Genomic DNA, 27134 nt, shown 5'->3' on the forward strand with positions numbered 1-27134 from the left:
CCTTTGAAATACAAAGCAAGGATTCCTGGAAGCCATCATTGGAACCTACCCGCATGATACGCTATCAGGTTAAAATTTCCAACAAATATAGATATAAATAGCTTTTCTGCGAACACGGGTAATTATTGAGATATTACCCGTGTATCTTAGCTAGCACTAGATATTAATAATACTTCAATTATGAAAATATCATACGCCCGCTATTTCTCATCACCGAGCTCACCTATCGACGCGATTCGGGAAATGAATTAGAGATTAACTAGATACGATATAGTAAAGACTGTGACGTCCCACGGGTAAAAGTACCTTATGGCGGTTGGCGCTTACGCTATTATTAACGCCGCTCCAATATTATTGCGGCGCTATGCGACGTAAGCGCCGGCCGCCATAAGGTACCTTTTCCGTGAATTTCATTTCATATCTAGTGAATTTCTGACTCATTTCCCGAATCGCGGCGCCAGCCGCCATAAAGTACCTTTTTCAGGGGAACGTCACATATCTTTACTATATCGCATCTAGTTAATCTCTAATTCATTTCCCGAATCGAGCCGTATAGGATCTGATTTAAGGAATTGAATTTCACAAAATCGTTTCTTAGCGGAGCTCTAACTTTTGACAAACATATTAGCTAAGCAACATTTTTGTTTTTCTATGTGTCTTGTTTGCTTTAAATGCGAAAATTTCATAACTTCGTAGACGAAACCCGCATAACAGAAACCCACCTAAACAATACATTATGAATGCGAATTCGTTGAGTGAATGATTTATGTAAAAACTTTTTGTTACGAGGACGGTAGTGTAAACAAAATCAGAATAATCATATTTATCCAATATTGCATAAATAATAGGCTGGTCAAGCGCGAATCGTTTTTTGCATGTAGGTTCAAATAAAATAAATCAAGCAAACTAAAAAGGTGATCATCTAAGATACGAAGTCTCTGAGCTGCTTCTCTAAGGCCACGTTTCCACTAGAGATGCGCAAGGATGCGTAGCTAATAGAATTACTTAATGTACCTATCGCTATCCTCGCTCAGCGCAGCTCTAGTGAACAATTTTCTTTTGATACCTTTAACAAACATATACCTACGCACCCTCCCACATCTATGGTGGAAACGCAGCCCTAGGTGAAGCAATGACTACTTCCACTTTTTTCCCGTAACAAAATCTAGTATTTTAGCTATCAGTTACATACAAAAATTGATACAAAATTTAACATAAGTTACGATTTAATGTGTTTATTATATTACAGTAAGAAAAGGCATTGTATTGTAAGGTATCTCAATTAAACTTGACCTTTCCAAAAACCACTTTGGCCGTGATATTGAGAGCCTATGTGACGTGACCGCAATAACTCCCCCATCTTTTGATTTACCCGAGCCTTTCAAGCGCTAGGCCACCTACTCGTAGGTACACCAGACCCTTATAGACCGACCGCTTAAATGAGCCCTGGCCTGCGCGGTACGGGGGCGACGGGGTAGCTGCGGGCACCGTAATTTACTAGAAATTGGGTAATCATTTCACGGCTTTACTCGTTATATATCTGGGGAGACCCTGACGTGTCAGTCACACGTTTCGGAGGTCCTAATAGGCAGGGTGTCCATCTAGCACTAGGAATGCTGAGAGAGAACGGCTTGCGTTGGCGGTGCGCCGCGGACTGACTTTCAATTCGAGAATTGGGAAATTGGGAAGAGAAGGTATGCTGATTGTTCAAATCTCAGATTTAGGGTACAAAAGACACGTAAAATGGTTATTATTGTATTAAATGGAACTTTAGAAAAAAATCTATAAGAGCCTCTAACTTTTAATCTTCTAAGTATATATGTATATGTACTGCTATTAGTATACAGTGTGTTTTCTGTAACAGGAGCAATAAATTAAACTGTGGGCTGTACTCCTCAAAGTGACAAACATTTGTTCAGCAACTTTTGGAAATAACTCATGTTTTGATTTTTATTACACTTTAAAGTTTATTCTAAGATGCAATGTATTGCAAATTTTGTTATGTTAAAAGCGTGACAAGTAACGTCAAATACATTGATGTCAGCGTACATTGAAGGCAATATTTATTTTGTATGAAAAAGAGGAAGTCTAAAGGATTCATAATTTTTAAAAGTTGCTGAACAAATGTTGGTCAGTTTGAGGAGTTCAGCCTTTAGTTTAATTTATTGCTCCTGTTACAGGTAGCACCCTTTAGGGGCAGTCCATAAATTACGTCATCGATTTTCCTTCCCCCCCCCCCTATAATCATCCAAAAATCACGCTTCAAATGACCCCATTTCCTCCTACTTCATGTTACCGTCATCCGATGTCCAGACCCCCCCCCTAATTTGAAATGACGTAATTTATGAATAGCCCCTTATACCTACTTATATCGTTGCCTCCAGAAATAGTTCTGTGGTCCAATGTCAAGCACATCAAGCACATTAAGACTATATCCGGCACATGTTCGCGAAATTTTACTTTCCTGCTAAGTGGCCATTCCGACCTATAGCGGCATTCTGACTCAAAAAACCCGATCTTGTTTTAATATTGCTTGCAGTAAATTCCGCTCAACCACATAATTATATAAATGCAGATCGTATTTTAGTGCCACCCTGTACTCTCATTGCACCTCCACTAAGAGTACAAGATGGGTCAAAAATTCGATGTAAGTAAAAATTTTTCAACATGCATATTGTTGACAACTGTAACAAAAGTGGGTTTGTGTATCAAAGCAAAATATTTTAAAGATAATACGTTTTGTTTTAATGAAACTACTGTAGTTTAAATTTTAATGACATTTTGTAAAAGACGTGTAAGTATTAGGAAAATTATTCGTAAAATTTCTGTCAACGTCTTTTTGGCCATCCTGTAATGTCAAATCCATATAAAAAACTTTTAAGTTGGAATGCCCTGTTAGCCTCGAACTATTATTGGCGTTCCTTTCAACGCAGCATCGCAATGGAACGCCTACGTTAAGAGGATTACAGCCTCCATTCGTACCGATTGCCCAGGCTTTGGGACGATGGCGCGTCTTTTACATCATTGCAGCGACCCGCTAGGCGGGTTGTTCGTAGGCGCTTTTCGCCACATTGCGGAAAAATAACGCAATCGGCTACGAGCGTAGCGCGTAGCTCGCGCTCGCAGTAAATGCATTGACTGACCATCGATGCACCTTGTGTATTTGCAATAAGGCTTTGTCAGTCATCGATGTGGACGATGGTAGTCTAAAGCCAATGATTAGAGGACCTTGAGATACCGAATGGACCCCTAAGTAAGCAGAAACTAATGGGTTTTGGAGAGCAAGGAAAAAAAAGTGTACCTACGTAACAAAAGTCAAAATCGAAATGTCACTATACCCATTTCTGAAAGTAAGCTCAATAATGATAAAAAAAAACAAACAAAAAAAATACATTATGTTGGGACTGTATATCCATACATTGTTAAAGTTGCAGTTGGCATTTTCTATAAACGCTTGCGTGTAAATATATTTTTGGAACGTCGGCTTGTAAAGATGTTTGTGGACTCGACTGCCCACTGCACAGTCGCCATCAGATATATTGGAGCGGCCGAGGAGTTCCAAAATATCTGAACACGCCCCTAGCGCCTTGACAATGGAGGACAATGTTCAGATATTTTTGAGCACCTCGACCGCTCCGATATATCTGATGGCGACTGTACATCTATGAAGAACGTATAACCCGATGTTATATCGTACACGGATGTGTTTGATGTTCCCGTTTTACTATTATTAGAATGTAATTATCCACGATACGGGGCGCCGGCAACCGAGGTTTTATTTTATGCTAGTTATTGTTATTATGCCGTAATATCGGCTGTGATCGACTTTTCAATTGTGTTATACACGGTGTGATATTATCATTAATCTTTCATATTATGCCTTATACTTTATAGTAGTAGTAGGTCTCAGGTATAGGTAACTTGTTTTAACTTTTAATCGAAAATAATGCTCATAGACCATTTGGACCCTTTACGCATGGAATAACGCCATACCTTTTTTTATTTTAATACAAACACATAAGTAGTTAAATAAACACGTATAGTCGCACCAATAAAAGTCTGCAGCGAATTTGATAGCCCACGCAGCGCAAATTTCATAATTTGATAGAAGTTTGACGTTCAAAATGACACTTGCACTGCGTGGGCTATCAAAATCGCTGCAGACTTTTTACGGCCTGACTACTTATACCAGTAAAGTAAATTATGTTTATAAAAACTCTAAATTTAAATTATAACACAGTAAAAGTCAATAAAGCTTGTAATTAATCGAAATATATTTCCCGAACATCCCCGGAATCGCACTGTTAAAAAACAAGTAGGTATACAAGTAAGGGAAGGATTGTAGATTCGAATGTCAACCAAATTACACGAAACCCTTCCGGCGCTCCAAGTACGTACTCTTAACCCTGCCACAGCCTCTGTAAACAAAGAGTGGGGCCCTCGTCAAGCGCCAAGTTCAGCAGGCGGGCTTTGGAGAAGGTAGATCTAGATTAGAATTTAATTTCTAGCTGCCCGGCCCAGACGCAGGCAAATAAATCGCTGTCAACGCTGTGACTCTGGGAGCTGGGAGTCGTCATAAAAACCTAAAAAACTTTGCTATCTAGTGATAAACCTATGCAGCTTTACAACAGAACTTTTTAATACCCAACGACATCACTACGGTACTCATTACAGATTTTTATTACAATTTTGTCAAAAAAATAGTATGGAACGCTAATTTGTTTCTTACCGCACACACCGCCAGTTATTTACGCGCGTGATTTTTTTATGCCTGACACAATTTCCTAAACGCCCTTAAAGGGAGTGTTATCAAGTTTGCACGCGAAGTTGTCCCATCATAAAAGTCTCAACACACGTCCCGCTCATTTAAGGGCCCGCCTTGGCGCTCCCAAAATCTCGCCCTTCCCACGCCGCGTGTAAACAACCAACAACGTCACACGCTCCATATTCCGCCATTTTAATAAATTAAGGGCGAGGCTTTGAGGCTTTATATAAGTATCGCGACTTAGGGCCGATACAGATGGACTGCAAACCAACTGCAACTTGTATGGGAACTGCACGCCGACGTTGCAGTTCAGACGACATACAAGTTGCAGTCGGGTTGCAGTCCGTCTGTATCGGCCCTTACAAAAAATTGATGAAGTCATATTAAGACAAATTATTGACTGAGCGAGCGCAAAGCATCTTCGTAGCAGCGTAGGCATAAATACTTTCATATGTTAGGCTATATTCTCCAGGAACTTAGTATTAAACAGCGTCTTTCTTCCATCGTCCAGTGTCGTATTCTCACTTTCCTAGGACATATTACACGTCGAGACGATACATCTGTATAACGACTTGTAGCGCAAGGAAAAGTCGAAGGCACAGGGCGCAGTAGGTCACCAATGCGTTGGTCAGACCTAGTCAAAAATGCATTCAATGAACCGACCATGAATGTACAAGAAGGGCTAGTACGGGGGGAATGGCGACGGATTGTGAAGCTTGCCACCAGCCCTGATATGACGACCACGACCACTCTGACAAGAGTGTGACGACAAAGAAGATGTTAGGCTGTTCTGCTTTACAACAATAAAACCGTAGTCAGGTTAATACTTTTATGTAAATTGGCAATTCCATTAATTTGAACAATACAAAAATATTGAACAGTTTTATGTAGAATTTGATTCAAAATTCGCAAAACGGTAACTAATTGATATCACAGGATATGCATCCACGTTAGATAGCAGGCCATTGTCTGCCGTTTCGTACTTGTAGTTAGGTACAATATAATTCACTCGGTTACTAATTCAATTCATTCATTTAGGTTTGTAAAAATACATAGAGTAGGTACGTCTAAGCTAACTCTGCATCGATATTCGGCCCGATTCGAACTTTAATATACATCAAATATTACGTCTATTAAAGTTTGAAGTATCTTAAAGTTCGAATTGGGCCGAATGTCGTTTGACAGAACAAAGTGTGAAAAAGTGTAGAAGTTTGACATTATATCTTATACCTATATTTAAACGAGCAATTCTTGTATATAAATGTATTAATATATATATTTCTGCGATCTCGGAGACAGCTCTAACGGTTTGGATGAAATTTGCTATGTGGGGGTTTTCGGTGGTGAAAAATCGATCTAGCTCGATCTAATTATATTGGAAAACGCGCTTTTTTGAGTTTTTATATGTTTTCCGAGCAAAGCTCGGTCTCCCAGATATTAGAGTGATTATAAAGGAAGGTTTAGGATAAGTATTTGTAATCTGTTAAGGTTCCAACCCGTGCGAAGCCGGGGCGGTTCGCTAGTCAGTAATAAAGTATACATAGTTGACCGTACTTCATTGCCAGCATGTAATAAACTGATGAACACAATTGAACTATTGAGAACAATTGAAATGCTCATTTAAATACTAGTAGTTGACCGCGACTCTTCCTGTTTCACTCAAGGAAAAGAAAATATTAAAATATTCATACTAAAATAAAAGTATAGGTATCTGTCTTGCATACGCAGTGCGCAAAAATATTCAACACAATCGTATGATCGTTTCAAAATCCTTTCTTTACCGATTTTTTTCAGTATATGGTTCAAGGTAAAACATCATTTTTAAAATTCCCAAGATGTATACTGTATACCGTTTACTAAATCAAATGAAACATTACCGAATTCCAAAGCAAATAACGCCAGGCCCGAAACAATTTCACGAATACTTCGGCCAAACATTACCGTCTAAAAATGTCACATTTTGAAACAGACAAAATGCTAAACATTTCTATTGGCTCGACCTTTTATTTTGCTACAAAAACAAGAGAATGTCGATGGCGACAAAACTGCTTCCCTAAATTACGCTCTAACTGAAAAGAAATAAAGATAATTTTGCAATATCATTGGCATTGTTTTTTTGCGAATACGCAAGTAATTTTGGCGCCAATTTCAACGCCGTCAAAATACTAACAGTCACGCTTCACTGACTTTAAGCAGACCTTATTTACTTGTGATAAGATTCACAAATAGCCAGTTAATTGTGTCCACATAGTAAGTACATACCGACGTAATGAACTAACAATCCAAAAATGACCACAAACAAAAATACACTTCACAAATTCTCACTAGCACTTTTGTAATTTAACTGATTTTCTGTACTTTTTGAACATTTTTAGGACCAAAAAACAATCAAATTTTCAAATCACAAAATTTACCAACCCTTCCTCTGACTTTACCGATCGAATTATGCATAGAAATCAAAGTTTTTAATCATTTTTCAGCCAAAAAAAATAGCTTTAATGCAAATTTTCGTAAATACCCCAATATCTATCTTTAATATTAAAAGTTTTATATCTATATTATACCAAAATCACCACAATTTTTACCACTTTCCAGCTCAAAAAATTGCGAAATCTTTCGTAAACTCCCGAATCGTTCGAAAGCGTAAAACCGTGGGACCGACGGCCGAGCGGCGCGACGGACCGGCCTACACTGAAACGCTGAAAGCTTTTCAGGCGTTTCAGCAAAGTTTGGTAAACTTTACGTAAGCGACCTTGCGAGTACATTGATTGTGATTCTGTGATTTTAAAAGCTAGTAGGGATTCCTGTTAACTATTTTTTAAAGTATTTAACGTGATATTTTTGTTAAAATTGGAGTGAAAATGTAACGACTTAAATGTGACGCGGGTAGATTGAAGAGTGGTATGAAAACAAAAGCAGTTTTGAATGATTCACGGTTAGTTTCACTAGACTTACTCGTATATCGACCGGGATATGAAACCGTGAACAAGATGCATGTAACTGTGTCGAAATATCGGGAGCTCGAAAACAATACAAAAAGTTAATATCACGGTCGATATAAGTCCAGTAAAAACAAAAGTTTTAAAAATGCATTTTTTCGACGTGTTAACGTTTATATCCAGTACTGATTACTAATTTTGTGTGACAATCAATGCTACTTTAACCCAAAACACTATTTCCACGCATTATTCGATTTAGAACTTTATCTTTTTTATACTAATGTTACTTTATCCTCTAGCCCATACGTCAAAACTAGCGAAGCAAAATGAAATTTTATTTCGTCAGCACAAAGTTCAAATTAGAATGGAACAGGAGAACTTTTTATAGGTCTCTGGGCGGATAGAGGTTATCCACATTCGAGTAGTATAAACTACACGTATCTTGACCTCGGATTAGGAGCAAGGGGTCAATCTAATAAGGCAAAGGGCACGCCGCTTTGCTTAATAGAAATTAGTGCAGGTGAATTCGAAATGAACTAGAAAATAAATATTGAAGAGACTGGTAGAAAATGACATAATATGAGTGTGCCTGTGCCTGTGTACGTTAATATTTTTCTCTACAGGGTGTTACTGACCATCGGGCTTTAAATCCAGGGCTCGATTCTACTCGCTAAACTGAGCTACTTTTATTATGACACCAACCCCGAAATCCCGATTTTTTTTTTACTTTTTCATACATTTTGTCTGATCAGATTCTGATATCGACGTTTTTTATGGAAAAGCCAAAAAAAATTCCCCGATTTTAGGGTTGGTCCCATAGTAAAAGTAGCTCTGTTTAGCGAGTAAAATCAAGCCCTGGAATTAAAGCCCCATTGTCAGACACATACTGTATAAAATAAAGGTAAACTAAATATAGAAAGTATACATATATGTATGTATAATTGTCAATTTCGTTCTCACATGTATTGGGTTGTCACATATATTTTATGTATTTCATTTCATTTAATTATTTCAGCATACTAAAGCGGTCAGCATACTAGTCACATCAATTATACGAGTACATATATTGGGTTGTTTCCAGTTAGATTTTTGTCTCCAGGTTCTGTAAACTATATATCTGTCGGTACACTCGGTACCCCGCAAATGGTGAGCACTTTATGAATGACTGGCGCTTTTCAATGGCAATCATTAGGTATTAACTCTACTCATAAGTTATGAAAAGCAACTCTACTGTCTAGTGACCACATGTTTGTATAGCCGTGTCTAAATCGGCGTCGAACCCGTCAAACAACACTCAACATTCCGTTTTCTAGAACAATTAAAATTCTACAAATAGCTTCAGAGCGAAAGCGAACTGGCGAATACTAGCAGCTTTATTATACTCGTATACTTCGGAGCAATAAAATTAGCTTATTCAGTATTGAAATTTCATATTAAATATACATGAATAGTTGAATCCCTACTAATATTTAAAATGCGGTATATTTACGTTAAAACTTACAGTTGGAGCATCAGGACCCTTTGGGCATGGAACGCCACAACCCAGCAAATTCCATATCGTTTTAGCAAATATTTAATGTAGATGTAATGTACATGGGACATTTAAGAGGAAATTTGGAGTATTTATGATATTTCCCTTATACATGTAAATGGTCTACCGCTTACCGTGTTAAAAGATGAAAGTCCTATACGTCTTTCATGTTTTAGGCGTGTTGTATCAAAGATACTGCAATGAGTTTCCACATACTTAACAAATTAAAACTATGTGTTTTTTCTCCAGTCATGGACACCAAAGTTCCAGTAATGGGCCCCCGGTAATGGACGTGGATCCAGTAATGGGCCCCCTATAATGGACATTGCTCTATCAGTATAAAATATTGAGATGGGGAATAAGTTATGGCAAAAAAATCAATTGTTGGTATAATCTTTTATCGCTGAATGTATTTTTCTTTCCACAGCCAATTATTATTGTATTAGATCCATCGAGACAATTCTAACATACCCAAACACAATTAGTTAGGGTTTATTGCGATAAAGTTCCCATGGCCGCCTCCTGTCTCCATCATCAGATCAGGTCCATGTTATCATAATATTGCATTATCATCCGATTTGCATACTTAATTACGTACTTACTTACACAAAATTTCAACTGAATCGGAAATCGAAAAGTGGCTCAAATTCAGCTGCCAAGATTTGACCCACACTAACAGGGCAAGTTAAATAAAAGTTTGGAAAAACGATATTAATTTATCCGAAGTCCGAGAATACCTCCTGGTTGACATATTCCGTAACTACATTTTACTTCTGTATTGTTTAAACATAAAATTATGGCATGGCAAGCATCAGTATGTTAATTGTCCCATCATAGGAGCTATGCAGTTTTACAGCTCCTATAATGGGATTGGGCCAAATACCACTATTTTTTTACATCTGTGGAGTCACATCATAGTGCGTTGTATACCTTATCTCATGGTAAATGCAATTAACAAAACACATTCTACTTTTCATCAAGTATTAATGAATTAAAATTTAATAAATTAAATCGCCTCTCTTAGCGAAGTTGTTAAGAATTCGTAGTGATATTTTTTTTCAGTGGCACGACAACTTTTGGGTTGACACACATTTCTTAAAAAATAACTGAATTTAATAAAATTTCAAACATCAACCGCTCTAGGACTTTTATTTATGTTAAAAATATATCCAGTGTTTACAAACTACTTTTAGATACTTATTTTAGAGGAATTGTGGTTTTTTGTCCCATTACTGGTTCCACGTCCATTATAGGGTATACTACTATATATGTTCTAAAGCAAAAGGTAGGTATATATAACTATATTCATGGTCAGTAGGTCACTGTCAAATTATCCTTACCCAAGTACAAATTCCGTCTCTTTCTATTATGTATTTCGTAACAAGGACAGATAATTTTCCAAGCGGTAAATTGCGGCTTTTAGATAAGCTTGTATTTGGTATTAACAACAAAACTGACGATAAGTAGACTCTATAGCAATGTAAATAAGGTTTACCTTTAGCCATTTAAGTGTATATTATGCAAATTATAGTACCCCATGGCAATGTTACGTGTAGCGAACTAACTAAAAAGTTTTCCTGTTCAATTTGACAAAAAATATGAATAAAATAGCCATGCCTGAAGGGAAAAATATACAAAGAATAACCCTGTTCCTTACAGCATTTACTAACTGGAGACGTCATTGCTGTCATTTTCTGTATAAAACAGTCTGCCGATTTTTGCGGGGGAGGGGACGTCAAATGTTGCTATTTCTAAATGATTTCTACGTAACGTACAAATAGCCATGTCGCTGCAACATGTATTGTCAAGTAGCAGTACTGATAATTCCGCTACTCGATGCTAGATGTCGACTATGAAAATAATAGTCTTTTTGGTACAAAACTGATGTATGGAGTGAGCACTCTTGTCTTACTATATTTCTCTATGGCTACACAGACGAAGTCACCGGCAGAGGTTAGCTAAAGGCATACAGCACATACTCGTACCCATGACTAATAATGGAATGTATGCACCGACGGTGGACGGAAGCGTGAGTCTGCGGCCCAGTTTGTGTAATTGCGTCCTATTTAGCTACTTTCTTACTGCACATCCGGTTTACTAACCTTTTTAAAAATACCTACATAAATAAGGAATACATTTTTAGGGTTCCGTACCCAAAGGGTAAAACGGGACCCTATTACTAAGACTTCGCTGTCCGTCCGTCCGTCTGTCCGTCTGTCTGTCACCAGGCTGTATCTCACGAACCGTGATAGCTAGGCAGTTGAAATTTTCACAGATGATGTATTTCTGTTGCCGCTATAACAACAAATACTAAAAACAGAATAAAATAAAGATTTAAGTGGGGCTCCCATACAGCAAACGTGATTTTTGACCAAAGTTAAGCAACGTCGGGCGTGGTCAGTACTTGGATGGGTGACCGTTTTCTTTTTGCATTTTTTTCCGTTTTTTTTTTTTGCTTTATGGTACGGAACCCTTCGTGCGCGAGTCCGACTCGCACTTGCCCGGTTTTTTTGTTAATACGTCAACGAGAATCTGGGTTTTAAAATAACTTTTACTGCATGACTGTATAGCGCCGTACAATTTTCCCGACACCAGCTCGTTAGGGCCCCCCCACATCTGGCGTCTTTCGAGCGTCGGCGTCTACAATTCTATGGTCGACGTCGACGCAACGTCGACGCAGCGTCGACGCAACTGCGCAGCGACGTCATTTTCCATAGCGCTGAACCGACGCCGACAGACGCCGACGCTCGAAAGACGCCAGATGTGGGGGGGCCCTTAAGGCTCTCTTTGTTGTCCAAAAATCAATGAGAAAGCTGATCATGCAGGTCATGTCATGTCAGTTCCATAACAAGAATTGACTATCCGAATAGGCCACCTGCCCGCTCATCAGGTTAGCGCTCGATAATGCAGTGATCCGTCCACGTGCACCGCTCGCAGCTACCACCTACTGAGGTAGATAGATCTATAACTTCTATAACTACTAGAACTGGCAGTCGTGGATATCAACATGTAGGTAACTTACTTACTTACTAATATGGCTCAGCGACCCAAAGAGGATCTTGGCCTCCGAGATGAGAGCACGCCACTTTTCCCGATCCTGCGCCGTTTCCTGCCAATTATCGGCTTGAAGCTGACGCAGATCCGCTTCCACACTGTCTCCCCAGCGGTACCTGGGCCATCCTACCGGGCGGCCACCACTCGGTCTTCCCAGGTACCTCTTACCAAGTAGGTAAAAGTTTTTATTTTAATTCCAATTAAGTATTATCCCAGTGAACCCAATAAATGCCATGCTTAAATATTTATTATGTTCTGTTTTTAGTATTTGTTGTTATAGCGGCACGGCAACAGAAATACATCATCTGTGAAAATTTCAACTGCCTAGCTATCAAGGTTCTTGAGTTATAGCCTGGTGACAGACAAACAGACAGACGGAGAGATAGACAGACTGACTGACAGAAAGACAGACAGACGGACAGAGTTTTTGCCCTTTGGGTGCGGAACCCTAAAAATAAAGACGTCATAGTGTATTTTTCTATTAGAACATCCAGTAACTGTATAAACATGAACCGCCCTTCGTCCACATAGCCGCCCTTCATCCCCTATCCATTTGTTATGCAAGCCCCACCGCACAGGCTATCGCCACACTCATACCTAACTGAAATAGGTACCGATGCACCAGTAATGCCATAGAGAAATATAGTAAGAATAGAGTGCTTGTTGGAACTTAATTTCAACAATGATGTTGGTGTGTGCCTAATATAACTACATAGAGTTCGTATATGTACCAACATAAACTCTGGCTATATAGAATAAGTCTTCTAAGACAGATGTCACATTCACAAATAGGTCATTCTCTTGTAATCGTTTGCCTGTGCGGATGCATAATATATTTGGGAACTTTAATATGGTATTTCATTGAGTAGTCCACGGAATACTCAACTGTGCTCACTCCATACATCAGTTTTATTGGTACCAAAACGACTATTAGGTACATTCGTAGTCGATATATCGATAGCATCGGGTAGCGGAATCATCAGTACAGCTACTCGATACTAGATGTCTCTCATATTCTCTCGTACTCACGAAAATTGTATTGAACTCCAATTTACAACTAATATTAGAAGCAGGAGTTGACAATATAGTTCCAGTTAATCCGGTTATAATATTAGCTGAAAATTGTTGAGCACTAGACTTTTCGGTCGCTGCAACATCTATTGTCAAGTAGCAGTACTGGTAATTCTGCTACTCGATGCTAGATGTCGTCTGCGAAAATAATAGTCGATTTGGTACCAAAACTGATGTATGGAGTGAGCACTCTATGTACTTTTTTCTCTATGGTAATGCACACTATGCACAGCCCTACTGTATACGAAAACCATAATGCATTACATGATATATCGAGGCTAAAAGCCGATCAATTAGATGTGGTACATCACTAATACGAGGGCGGTCAGTCTCCATCTGCTATGCCCGCTTAGTATAATAAGTGCATAGGTCACTAGATAAATTTTGCAATAGACAAGTATGAAACAAAGATGAGCCTATCACATATATGTACTTCAAAAAACTATATTTTCATAGACAATGATTGGCCGGAAAACTTTTACTTTCATTTTAAATTTACTTATTAAATAACTCGCACTTGTCCAGTTTTTTTTAATAAGTAAATTTAAAAAGAAAGTTAATGTTTTCCTGCCAAATATAGTTTTAAAAAATATATGTGAATTGGACAGGTAAAAAATGTTTGGATCTAAAATATAGTAGATACATTTGTCTGTACGGATTACTTGACATAATTAATGTGGGTATATTCAGTATACAATTCAATTACACTGGTAACATTGTTAATTGTAATATTTAGACTAAAAAATAATAATAAAATACCAAATAATAGTCACCGTTGTAACACTTAATCGGAAAATAATACGGTAATAGTGCTTATTAGCGGATGGCGCTGGAGTTAATATACGGCGTTGCATGAACAAGAGATTTCCTTTCGCAGGATTGATCCTTAGGACCCAGGGATGGATTCAAGAAGTGAAGCCACCGAGATTTTTGATGTAAATTTTTATCATTTAAGCTACTAGGTCAAGTTTGGTATCGTTTTCGTATAAATCGGGGGTGCCCAATTTATTTCTGATATCATAATGACACCATTCCGAAGTAAAAACACATAAAATATGAAAAAAATACTTTTTTTTTAAGTTCCTCTTCACGCTTAAACTGCTGAACCAATTTAGTTAAAATTTGGTACAGAGATAGTTTGAGTCCCAGGGAATAACATAGCATACTTTTAATCCCAATAATCATCCCTTAAGGGTGTGAAAAGGGAGGAGGAAATTTTTATGGGGATTGAATAACCGCTGAACCGATTTAGATAAAATTTGGTATAGAGATCGTTTTAATCCCAGGGAAGAAATTAGGATAGTTTTTATTCCAAAAAAATTAAAGGTAAGGTGTAGGATTGTATGGGAAATCAATTAACGCTGAACCGATTTTGATGAAATCTATGTCTACATCTATTCTGTGATTTAGTTGAAAATTATACTAAACTTGACTTAGAACCTAAACTTAAAGCATTATTAACCTCAAACGTCGCAGACGCTTAAACAAACCCCCCCCCCCCCACCTGCATCAAAAATCTGGGTGGCTCCACTTCTTAAATCCATGCTTGGGTCCTAAGGACCAATCCTGCTAAAGGAAATCTCTTGTTCATTCAACGCCTTGGTTTACCTTTTTTTGCTCTGAGCAAACACAACTATAATACTACGCCCATAAAAGGCAGTGTACAAAATGGAATTTAATATAAAACCTTACATACATAAGTGAGCATTTACGAGTAGGTACTTCAAAATACATAAACACAAAAATCTCCAACACTTACCTTTTTTCCTGTAAATCCTTAATAAGAAACACTGTAGATAATACCCTGAGCAAAGAGAATAAGAGAATTTAGTATAGAGGCGTATTGTCAAAGTAAATTTTGTAGTCACAGTAAATTTACTGCCATCTTTTCGATCGATGGCACCATACCTTTGGCCTATACTCGTGTAGATGGCGACACCTTTTAACATTTAACAAATTTAAGACATCAGTGAAAGAACAAGGATCAAAGTAAAATGGCGTTCTAAAAGTTTTAATGCTGTGTCGAAAGATGGCGGTAAATTTACTGTGACTACAAAATTGACTTTGACAATACGCCTCTATTTCAAATTCTCTTTGCCCTAACTAAGCGTAAGCTATCAGTGAACATCTCATGGTTAGTAGGTTTGACGTTATGCTGCCACGCTGTGAAATTCCTAGAAATCTTTAATATATATAAATAGTCTGTGAAACTACCCGTCTGTGAAACTCCTAGAAACATAACATATTGAGAATAATAATAAATTAAAACCTAAACCTTTATGTAAACGTTAGGTTACGAGTATATACCCATTGAACGTCCTTAAAATCGTAAAGTCGGAAAGCGCGTTTTAAAATCTCCAATTCCTGTGTAACTATTAACATTAGCACGAGCGTAACACGAGCTTGGTATGGATAAAGCTAGGGAGTGCTCCCGGTACTGGTTCTCTATACAAGTACAGTACCGGAACCGGTTTTTGCCATACAAAGTCAGTACTGGGAGCATTCCCTAGGTAAAGCAAACTGACTGACCTTGAGGCGGGGTGAGCGCGTGCTCCGCTCGAGGAAGCTGGTCGTCTTCTAGCTTGCGGGTGCTGCGCTCCACTGTGGAAATATCACGATTTTAATACCGTTCATCATCATCATCATCATATCAGCCAAGGACGTCCACTGCTAGGCCTGCCACAATGACCGGCCTTGCGCCACCCGCGTCCAGCGTTCGTTTAATACCGTTAAATACAATTTAATAGACCTGTGTATGAACACAATAATAGCAGTGGAAAGTTGCATGACAAGGTAGGTAATGATAGTTCTAATTTTATCGGAACAAAACTATGGTAGAAGAAACTAATAGATACCATAAAATGTAGTTATAGATTACTAGTTCAGCGTAGTTTTTTACCGAATAAGTTCGTTTCATAACGTATCCTAAATCTAGGGATAGCTTTTATGTTCGTATCAGAAGCCAGAAATTATTTATTTGCATTGATTCAGTATAGGGATGTTGTGTTTCAACTCAGAATTGTATGTGTGTTATTCACTGTTGAGAAAATGTGCTGTGCTCGCAGCCTCTTTCTTTTCGCCTTCTTGTCGTCTTGTGGTTGATGAGCCGGGTGTACTAAGACGAAACAGGAGCTGAGTTTTAAATATTTTAGGTAAATATACCCGTCTCGCTAACGGAAGCGGCTCCTAAAACTAGTGCGATAAGGACAAGGCGAAAAATCCTGCGTAAAAATCTCAACAATCGAGGTTTCGTATTCGACTGTTTCCTCCTCCAAAACTTAACCAATCATAACCAAATTTGGAAATCTAAATGATTATGAAATTATCTGTGTCGGACCGTTTTGCTTTTTTGGCTAATTGATATCAGTTTTGACTACTATGCCTCTATTTAGGCCATTTTTAAGGGCTCTAGCGCCTTAAAAAACAAAAATATCAAAAAAAGCTAAACGGTCCGAAACAGATATTGACAATATTAATCTGTGTTGAAAAAATCATTGCTCTAGCATCAAAACCCCTGGAGGAAACAGTCGAGTACGTTTGTATGGAGAAATGACCACTCCTGTTGGCTCTTAAGTCTATGAGGCGGGATATCCGGTTGAACCTTGCAGACCGAGTGAAGCGAGGTCTTTTACTTTGTGTATTTTACTCACTGTTGAGAAAATGTGCTGTGCTCGCAGCTTTTCTCGCTTTCATGTCGTCTTGTGGTTGATGAGCGGAGTGTATTAGGTCTATGAGGCGGGATATCCGGTTGAACCTTGCAGACCGAGTGAAGCGAGGTCTTTTACTTTGTTTGTGTATTATACTCACTGTTGAGAAAATGTGCTGTGCTGGCAGCTTTTCTCGCTTTCTTGTCGTCTTGTGGTTGATGAGCGGGGTGTATTAGGTCTATGAGACGGGATATCCGGTTGCAACTTGTAGACCGAGTGAAGCGAGGTCTTTAAATTTGTGTATTATACTCACTGTTGAGAAAATGTGCTGTGCTCGCAGCTTTTCACGCTTTCTTGTCGTCTTGTGGTTGATGAGCGGGGTGTATTATGTCTATGAGACGGGATATCCGGTTGCAACTTGCAGACCGAGTGAAGCGAGGTCTTTAACTTTATGTATTTTACTCACTGTTGAGAAAATGTGCTGTGCTCGCAGCTTTTCTCGCTTTCTTGTCGTCTTGTGGTTGATGGGCGGGGTGTATTAGGTCTATGAGACGGGATATCCGGTTGTTGTGGTCGCCGGTTATAATGCACGCTTCTTCCACGGACTTGGCGCAGTTGCGATGGACGCGCAGCTTGCAATCTGTTGGAATGATAAAGTTTTGCTAGTTAATCATTAAGTGTAGACTACAATTTTCATATCATTCATCTCTTTTGTATAGTCGTCAAATCATTTGTCAATTTGAGAACTAAGTCTTCTACTATACGACTATATATAAATATACTTTTTATAAGCTAGCTTCTAAAATATGTGGAAAATTTTCAAGAATATATCATTTATTCACATTATTTCATTATAGTTATTTCAATCGTACATACAGAACTTAATGAAATGAAAATTATACCAAAATAATTATCAATGATAGCAATTTCTGTCATAATAGTCGGTCAATATTGTAAATCATTATCATGATTTTTTTAACCCTAAATCTACGATATTTTACTATTTTTACTCGGTCAAACAAATAAAGGGTTCTCAGTTTTTAGGTCGAGGCCTGCCTACACCTGACACCCACCCCACACTAGCGTATTTTGAATGTCATAGCGTCACTGCGTAGTTGCGCCAAAGTTGCGTCGAGCAGCAGCCATAGACTTGAATAGACGCCGATGCTGTGGAGACGCTAGCGTGGGATAGCCCTTAAATTTGTAATTCAAAAAGTAATTAATCATCGACTACTAGATTTTGAATTGAATCGATATTTTCTATACATACCCGTGCAGAAGTATGCCTGAGGAGCCAGACCCCAAATGACCTCGTCGCAATAATGGCAGTGTGCTTCTGAGGTCAGAGCTTGGAGTTGGAGGTGGTGGCCGCGAACTATGAACTGTGGACGAGATATTTGGTCATTGTATATATGCTAGTTTGTAAGATATATCTATGGACCTTAGTTGCCTGAAAATTATTTTATTTGATTGATTAGTGGCGACCTGGCGACTCGTCTGCAACAAAAAAGTACGATCTACGTCAAAAGATGATTATGGAATTACCTTTGGCAAGTTGCTCCTTTTAACTCACAAATTGAACTTAACAAGGGGAACCAATCGAAATTTCCAAAAAATAAAATTTTGCAAGCTAGCTTGGTATCGCAAAGTTCGCAAGTTTTTTTAAATCAAATCGTTTAAATTTGCCACTGCGCACTCTGTATAAGAATTATATACCTATGTTTCTAGCGTACTTTCCGAACAGTAGTATCGCGGGACGTACGAAATATCATTTTTTGATATTTAGCAGTCGCTTTTCGGTGAAGGAAAACATCGTGAGGAAACCGGACTAATCCCAATAAGGCCTAAACTGCAAAACTTAATTCAAGACCAAAAAAAGTAAGAAATGTTGCCACTTTTTTACTAGCGCGTCTTGTATTTATGTACACATAAGTAAATAAAAGTACTTTATTAAATAGTAGGAGTAAAATTACTAATGAATAAATTATCTTAGCGTGATTATTTATCAAAAGGAATTTACAATTTTAGAAACAAATTATTGCAATGGCAACATTGTCTCACTTTTTTTGGTCTTGAATTACGTTTTGCAGTATAGTTCACCCTCTGGGTTGGAAGGTCAGATGGGCGGCGGTTTCGTAGAAATATCCATGCCAATTCTCGGATGCCAAGCGGACCCTACTACCCTTAAAAACGAAATTTTATGTGATGTAATTAATGGACGACCCCTATGACGGTTAAGCTTACCGGTTGCGGGTTCATCTTGGCGAGCTGCTTGACGCGCTGCTTGTACAGCTTGTCGCGCTGCAGGAACCCCGCGCGCGCGCCGCCCGCCGCCGCCGCCACCGTCGCCGGCCTGACACACACAAAACAGGAGCTGATATTTAAATATTTTAAGTAAATATACCCGTCTCGCTAACGGAAGTGGCTCCTAAAACTAGTGCCATAAGAACAAGGCGAAAATCCTGCGTAAAAATCTCAAAAATCGAGGTTTCGTACTCGACTGTTTCCTCCTCCAAAACTTAACCAATCGTAATCGAATTTGGAAATCTAAATGATTATGAAATTATCTGTGTCGGACCGTTTTGCTTTTTTGACTAATTGATATCAGTTTTGAATACCACGCCTCTCATTGCGGCATAGTCAATTAGGCCATTTTGGCCATTTTTGAAGGGCTCTACTCGCCTTAAAAAACAAAAATATCAAAAAAAGCTAAACGGTCCTACACAGATATTGACAATATTAATCTGTGTTGAAAAAATCATTGCTCTAGCTTCAAAACCCACGGAGGAAACAGTCGAGTACGTTTGTATGGAGAAATGATCACTCCTGTTGGTTCTTAACACTACTACTCTACCAATATGAGGATTATTCGCAGACGGTCTACAACGCAAAATGACTACTGTAATAATTTGCCTATATCACTTTTAGTCTACATCGCGAAAGGTCCAGAACGCAAAATGCCTACATCATTCTCGTCGTTTTATCTTTACGTTAGCGATGTCGACGGAGCCAAGCGACGCGGGGCTCCTATTCTGTGCTGTTTGGCGTTCGGCCATTTGAAGATAACTAACGAACATAACCTACCCTAGTGATATAAAAAAGTGGTCATTTTGCGTTCTAGACCGTTCGCGATGTAGACTAGACGGGATATAGGCAAAATATTACACTAGTCATTTTGCGTTCTGGACCGTCTGTGACTATACCCAATATGACAAAAGGGAAAATATTTGTGGACGAAATCTTTGAACCTAAAATCGATTAATATTCATTTAAATAGGTAATGCGCATTTACAGACGTAGCGCATCGCCGTTCATCCACAAATTATGGCGCAAAGCTCGGAACCGGTTTATAAAATACCGGTATTTACCTGTTTATTTCGGTTTTCCTCCGAACTTTCATAAGATCGCGAACGTTTCAAGAACTTTATTGTAACCTAAATAAACCGGTTCATTCGACAAGCGACGAGACGCCCGCCCGGCCTGGTGGTGGGCCACGTAAACATAGACACCGACATAGGAAGAAACCAAATCTTATTGTTTCAAATCGGTTAATCTGGCAAGAACTTTATGGAAATGATCTTCTAAAAACCGGTTTCTAAATAACGGTTTTTCAAGCGAAACCGAAATTAAATGGTTTTGCGCCAAGTACATGATAACGATTTGGAAATTTAACCGGTTTTCGAGGCTTGCTATGGCGCTCGTTTAGCATCGCGGCTCAAAATACTGATAAACTCACATGAAACCTGTGTCGAAACGTCGGTAAATAAAGGTAATAAAATAAATTCACTATAGACCCGGTTGTTAATGAGACTTTAATGAATTTAATAAACTCACGTGAGCTTTTTCTTTTTATTACTCCTAGGCGACTGCCACCATCTCCTCCTGATCTCCTTCGCCTGCGTCTCACTCACTTCAGTCAATACCACCATCTCACTCTAACACACTACACTTTTCTCTAATTCATTAAATTTTGACTTGCGACTTGCCCACTTTATGAAAAACAACATGAGTTAAAAAGGTTATAACTTTAATTATTTTCCTATAAAGTAATTACCAATGAAATAAAAACGAGTAATTACACTAATTAGAAATAGAGACTATAATCATTTTGTATAAAATATATTTCATACATAATTACCGAATTTTATTGCTTTTTAAAACGCGTACAATAATGTACTATTAAGTTAAACAAAACCGCAGTAACATATTTACAGACAGATGAATACTAAAAATGTTAATTATTTTATTGAAATTACGTTTCGCTTCATCTATACGTAATTATATTATGAGGAAAAGGGACGGCTTCAGGAAACAACAGGTAAAGTTATAAATAAATATGTCGACGCACGTAGTTTATCAACACTCGTGAGTTTTCAAATGAACTATATTACCAGAATATTACCTAGTGAAGTTCGACATTTAAACAGGGTGTTTGGTACATCGTTTGCCAAATTAAAACGGCAGATAGGTTGAGTCATTTGCTATCTTCTCAGGCCTAGAAATTTTTAATTTGGCGCACATTTATTTTTTCACTTCTATGCCGGTTTTTCGTAAATTTCACATTTTTACTTGCGAAGTAGTAAAAAAAAACAATGGCCAATTTTGTTTTTCTAGGCATGAGAAGATAGCAAATGACTCAACCTATCTGCCGTTTTAATTTGGCAAACGATGTACCAAACACCCTGTATACTATACTACACTTGATATCAAGAATACCTAATACCTACACGTCATAATTTAAAAGATTACTATGGATTTTTGTATATTTGATGTACTGAAAAACCGGGCAAGTGCGAGTCGGACTCGCGCACGAAGGGTTCCGTACCATAATGAAAAAAAAAACGAAAAAAAAAATGCAAAAAAAAAACGATCACCCATCCAAGTACTGACTACGCCCTACGTTGCTTAACTTTGGTCAAAAATCACGTTTGTTGTATGGGAGCCCCACTTAAATCTTTATTTTATTCTGTTTTTAGTATTTGTTGTTATAGCGGCAACAAAAATACTCACTCTCTGTGAAAATTTCAACTGTCTAGCTATCACGGTTCGTGAGATACAGCCTGGTGACAGACAGACGGACGGACGGACGGACGGAAGTCTTAGTAATAGGGTCCCGTTTTACCCTTTGGGTACGGAACCCTAAAAACAGACTGATTGATTGAATAGTCATTCAAAATATGAACAAAATGTATAAACTGATTTTAATTTCAATTTTTATTCTTAAATTTTACACTTCGTATGCGTGAACACATTTGGATAATCTTAGTTACTCGTCTTTTTATCAACGCTACATATAACATGTACACTAATAAAAAAAATACAACTTATTAGCTGAATAACAGTCTAGTGGTATTACTTTTAATATTTAAAACATACTAGTTAGAGTTAAAAATGTAACAAAAAATGTTTCGCCGAATAACAAATCCCGCTTTTGCAAAAGTATAATGTTTATAACTGACCAAGTGAGGGCTTGGATAATCTGAGGCGCATATCTGTTGGCTATAGTTATTTGTGTTTATGCGGATAGATAAATCCGATAAGTGCAAGATGCAAAGATTGAGGCGATGTAATCAATAAACATTGATATCTACTAGGTTATCGGGTCTGAGGCATTTCGTGAATCATTTCACAGTCGCGATCAGATATATGTAGTAGTTTATGTTACAAGTTACAAGGGATCAAAATGATATATTTCCGTCAAGGGCGTACATTGAATCCTGAGCGTAATGAGGGATTCAAGTGTTAACGCCCAAGACGAAATCATTTTGATACCGTGTGACACATACTGCTTTTCACATCTACTATGAGGAAAATAAAAAAATCTTAGTGTTGGCACAATTATTATGTTTTAAAATATTATTCAAGCTAAAAATAAGTGTTCCGTAAACAAAGTTTTGTACGGAACACTAAAAAGAATGCAAAAAACAACAAAAACAGTGTCCTAGAACAGAAAAGTGCCATTTTGATCCCCCCTAGCAGGAAGGAAAAGTGCCACTTTGATCCCTCCTAGCGGGGAAGAAAAAGCCCCTTTTCTGAATAGGTGATGTGAAAAGTATATCGGAGTGGACAAGGTGCTCAAAAATATCTGAACACGCACTTTGACGTCTTGACAATAAAAGTTTATAGCTTACAGAGCCACTAGTTTTGTAGTAATTCGAAAATCATGTGTAGATTTTATTGAACGTTTTTAATAGGGGGCTGTCCATAAATTACGTCATCGATTTTTGACGATTGCTGACATAATTTGCACCAAAGATTCATTCCGCACCGCAAACACACGTAAGTTTTTTTGTTTCCTCGGCTCTTTCCTTTACAATAAATTCAATCTCCTATTGAATATTTACCCAATGCCCAGTAAAGTCTGCACAAACGCGTTACAAACGTTGCTCATTGGCAAGGCGTACGAGGACACAGAAAGACTACTAGAAATAGTCACATAGAAGTTAAGAAAGATTTATATGTGTGTTGTACAAACTAATTGCTAAGTATGTCACCACTTAACGTTCTAAAGAGTAGAATATAGTCATAGTCATATAGTTTATTGTTATTATAAATAAATAATCATCTTGTTTGGTAAGCACTTCCCCACTTATACACTGACCTACAAAACGTGCATACCTAAGATACAAGTAAATGTTTACTTAGTTTAGGTATTGTTCAAATTTCCATTAGAGTTTAGAAAATACATATTTGTATCGGTATTAATATTGTTAAATTGATCTGTACCTATCTTAACCTGAATCCATGAATTACTAGTATTTAAGTATAAATTGTATAATTACCATTGTATAAATCAAATTAGCATAAGTTTTAATGAATAAATATTATCTTATCTTATCTTATCTTATCTTATTTTACCCCGCCCCCCTCCCTAAAATCATCCAAAAGTCATGCTTCGAATGACCTCGTTTCTTCCTACGTCATGCTACCATCATCTGATGTCCAGACTTCCTCCCCTAATTTGAAATGATGTAATTTATGAATAGCCCCTTGCAATGTTCTGCCGCCAGAGTGCAGCACTAATTTGTTTAGTAAACCATAGAGTAACTTATACATAGTAGGCCTTAAATAGTTTTTTGACAAGTTTTCATTATGACATTGATGCACCAAGGCGGTTTGTTTACAGGTGGCCTGCCACGAAACGCGATAATCGAAATTTCAAAGAGAGGCAGAAATCGAACTTTCGACTGTCGTGTTTCACGGTAGGCCATGCGGTCGACCTAGTGACGTATGACGTGTCATCGATGGTGTCAATGAGATTCGTTTACTGCATGTGCTAGTGGTGCCACTTACGCAGAGTTTTACCTAATATTCCCTATCACGAATGACCATTTAGCATCCGGTACGGTTTAAGTTAACGCCGTCGAGATTACGGGTAGTTTATTTTTAAAATTTCGTCTTCGTTCGGTATACCCACCCGTATCAGATACAGCGCGGCCGGCAGAGCGCCGCCGGTGCCCGCGGTCGCGTCCCCCCCGCGACACCGGATAAACATTGTGGATCAGGAGTCGCCCCAATATCGTCAATGCTAGCTGAAGCGTTTTATCTTCCTCTCATTCTACCTCATTACCACCATCTCCCTTTCTCTGTGCATACATACCGGCACTGCAGATACAAGGCGGCGGCTTGTAGCGCGGCCAGCAGCGCGGCCCTCCCCTCCGCGCGCGCGCCGCAGCCGCCCGCGGCCGCGCCCGCGCCGCCGGTGCCCGCGCCGGCCACGCCGGAGAGACACTGTACTAGCAGCCGCTCCACTATCACATACACACCTGCACTGCAGATACAAGGCGGCGGCTTGTAGCGCGGCCAGCAGCGCGGCCCTCCCCTCCGCGCGCGCGCCGCAGCCGCCCGCGGCCGCGCCCGCGCCGCCGGTGCCCGCGCCGGCCACGCCGGAGAGACACTGTACTAGCAGCCGCTCCACTATCACATACACACCTGCACTGCAGATACAAGGCGGCGGCTTGTAGCGCGGCCAGCAGCGCGGCCCTCCCCTCCGCGCGCGCGCCGCAGCCGCCCGCGGCCGCGCCCGCGCCGCCGGTGCCCGCGCCGGCCACGCCGGAGAGACACTGTACTAGCAGCCGCTCCACTATCACATACACACCTGCACTGCAGATACAAGGCGGCCGCTTGTAGCGCGGCCAGCAGCGCGGCCCTCCCCTCCGCGCGCGCGCCGCAGCCGCCCGCGGCCGCGCCCGCGCCGCCGGTGCCCGCGCCGGCCACGCCGGAGAGACACTGTACTAGCAGCCGCTCCACTATCACATACACACCTGCACTGCAGATACAAGGCGGCGGCTTGTAGCGCGGCCAGCAGCGCGGCCCTCCCCTCCGCGCGCGCGCCGCAGCCGCCCGCGGCCGCGCCCGCGCCGCCGGTGCCCGCGCCGGCCACGCCGGAGAGACACTGTACTAGCAGCCGCTCCACTATCACATACACACCTGCACTGCAGATACAAGGCGGCGGCTTGTAGCGCGGCCAGCAGCGCGGCCCTCCCCTCCGCGCGCGCGCCGCAGCCGCCCGCGGCCGCGCCCGCGCCGCCGGTGCCCGCGCCGGCCACGCCGGAGAGACACTGTACTAGCAGCCGCTCCACTATCACATACACACCTGCACTGCAGATACAAGGCGGCCGCTTGTAGCGCGGCCAGCAGCGCGGCCCTCCCCTCCGCGCGCGCGCCGCAGCCGCCCGCGGCCGCGCCCGCGCCGCCGGTGCCCGCGCCGGCCACGCCGGAGAGACACTGTACTAGCAGCCGCTCCACTATCACATACACACCTGCACTGCAGATACAAGGCGGCGGCTTGTAGCGCGGCCAGCAGCGCGGCCCTCCCCTCCGCGCGCGCGCCGCAGCCGCCCGCGGCCGCGCCCGCGCCGCCGGTGCCCGCGCCGGCCACGCCGGAGAGACACTGTACTAGCAGCCGCTCCACTATCACATACACACCTGCACTGCAGATACAAGGCGGCGGCTTGTAGCGCGGCCAGCAGCGCGGCCCTCCCCTCCGCGCGCGCGCCGCAGCCGCCCGCGGCCGCGCCCGCGCCGCCGGTGCCCGCGCCGGCCACGCCGGAGAGACACTGTACTAGCAGCCGCTCCACTATCACATACACACCTGCACTGCAGATACAAGGCGGCGGCTTGTAGCGCGGCCAGCAGCGCGGCCCTCCCCTCCGCGCGCGCGCCGCAGCCGCCCGCGGCCGCGCCCGCGCCGCCGGTGCCCGCGCCGGCCACGCCGGAGAGACACTGTACTAGCAGCCGCTCCACTATCACATACACACCTGCACTGCAGATACAAGGCGGCGGCTTGTAGCGCGGCCAGCAGCGCGGCCCTCCCCTCCGCGCGCGCGCCGCAGCCGCCCGCGGCCGCGCCCGCGCCGCCGGTGCCCGCGCCGGCCACGCCGGAGAGACACTGTACTAGCAGCCGCTCCACTATCACATACACACCTGCACTGCAGATACAAGGCGGCGGCTTGTAGCGCGGCCAGCAGCGCGGCCCTCCCCTCCGCGCGCGCGCCGCAGCCGCCCGCGGCCGCGCCCGCGCCGCCGGTGCCCGCGCCGGCCACGCCGGAGAGACACTGTACTAGCAGCCGCTCCACTATCACATACACACCTGCACTGCAGATACAAGGCGGCGGCTTGTAGCGCGGCCAGCAGCGCGGCCCTCCCCTCCGCGCGCGCGCCGCAGCCGCCCGCGGCCGCGCCCGCGCCGCCGGTGCCCGCGCCGGCCACGCCGGAGAGACACTGTACTAGCAGCCGCTCCACTATCACATACACACCTGCACTGCAGATACAAGGCGGCGGCTTGTAGCGCGGCCAGCAGCGCGGCCCTCCCCTCCGCGCGCGCGCCGCAGCCGCCCGCGGCCGCGCCCGCGCCGCCGGTGCCCGCGCCGGCCACGCCGGAGAGACACTGTACTAGCAGCCGCTCCACTATCACATACACACCTGCACTGCAGATACAAGGCGGCGGCTTGTAGCGCGGCCAGCAGCGCGGCCCTCCCCTCCGCGCGCGCGATGCAGCCGCCCGCGGCCGCGCCCGCGCCGCCGGTGCCCGCGCCGGCCACGCCGGAGAGACACTGTACTAGCAGCCGCTCCACTATCACATACACACCTGCACTGCAGATACAAGGCGGCGGCTTGTAGCGCGG

At 41.5% G+C, this 27134-nt stretch overlaps 1 protein-coding gene across 1 annotated transcript in view; it reads right to left on the reverse strand.

Annotated features, from left to right (window-relative positions):
- The window catches only part of LOC134675738 (uncharacterized), a 272173-nt gene that overhangs the window by 175566 nt on the left and 69473 nt on the right, over nt 1-27134 (reverse strand). The window contains exons 14-18 of the mRNA XM_063534048.1: nt 24608-24687; nt 19252-19360; nt 18278-18389; nt 17474-17647; nt 15890-15961 (exon numbers count right to left, since the gene is read on the reverse strand). Coding sequence (XP_063390118.1) covers nt 15890-15961; nt 17474-17647; nt 18278-18389; nt 19252-19360; nt 24608-24687 — 547 coding nt within the window. The remainder of the gene's footprint in view (nt 1-15889; nt 15962-17473; nt 17648-18277; nt 18390-19251; nt 19361-24607; nt 24688-27134) is intronic.

This window comes from Cydia fagiglandana, chromosome 23 (genome assembly GCF_963556715.1).
Source record: "Cydia fagiglandana chromosome 23, ilCydFagi1.1, whole genome shotgun sequence".
Classification (NCBI taxonomy): Eukaryota; Metazoa; Arthropoda; class Insecta; order Lepidoptera; family Tortricidae; genus Cydia; species Cydia fagiglandana.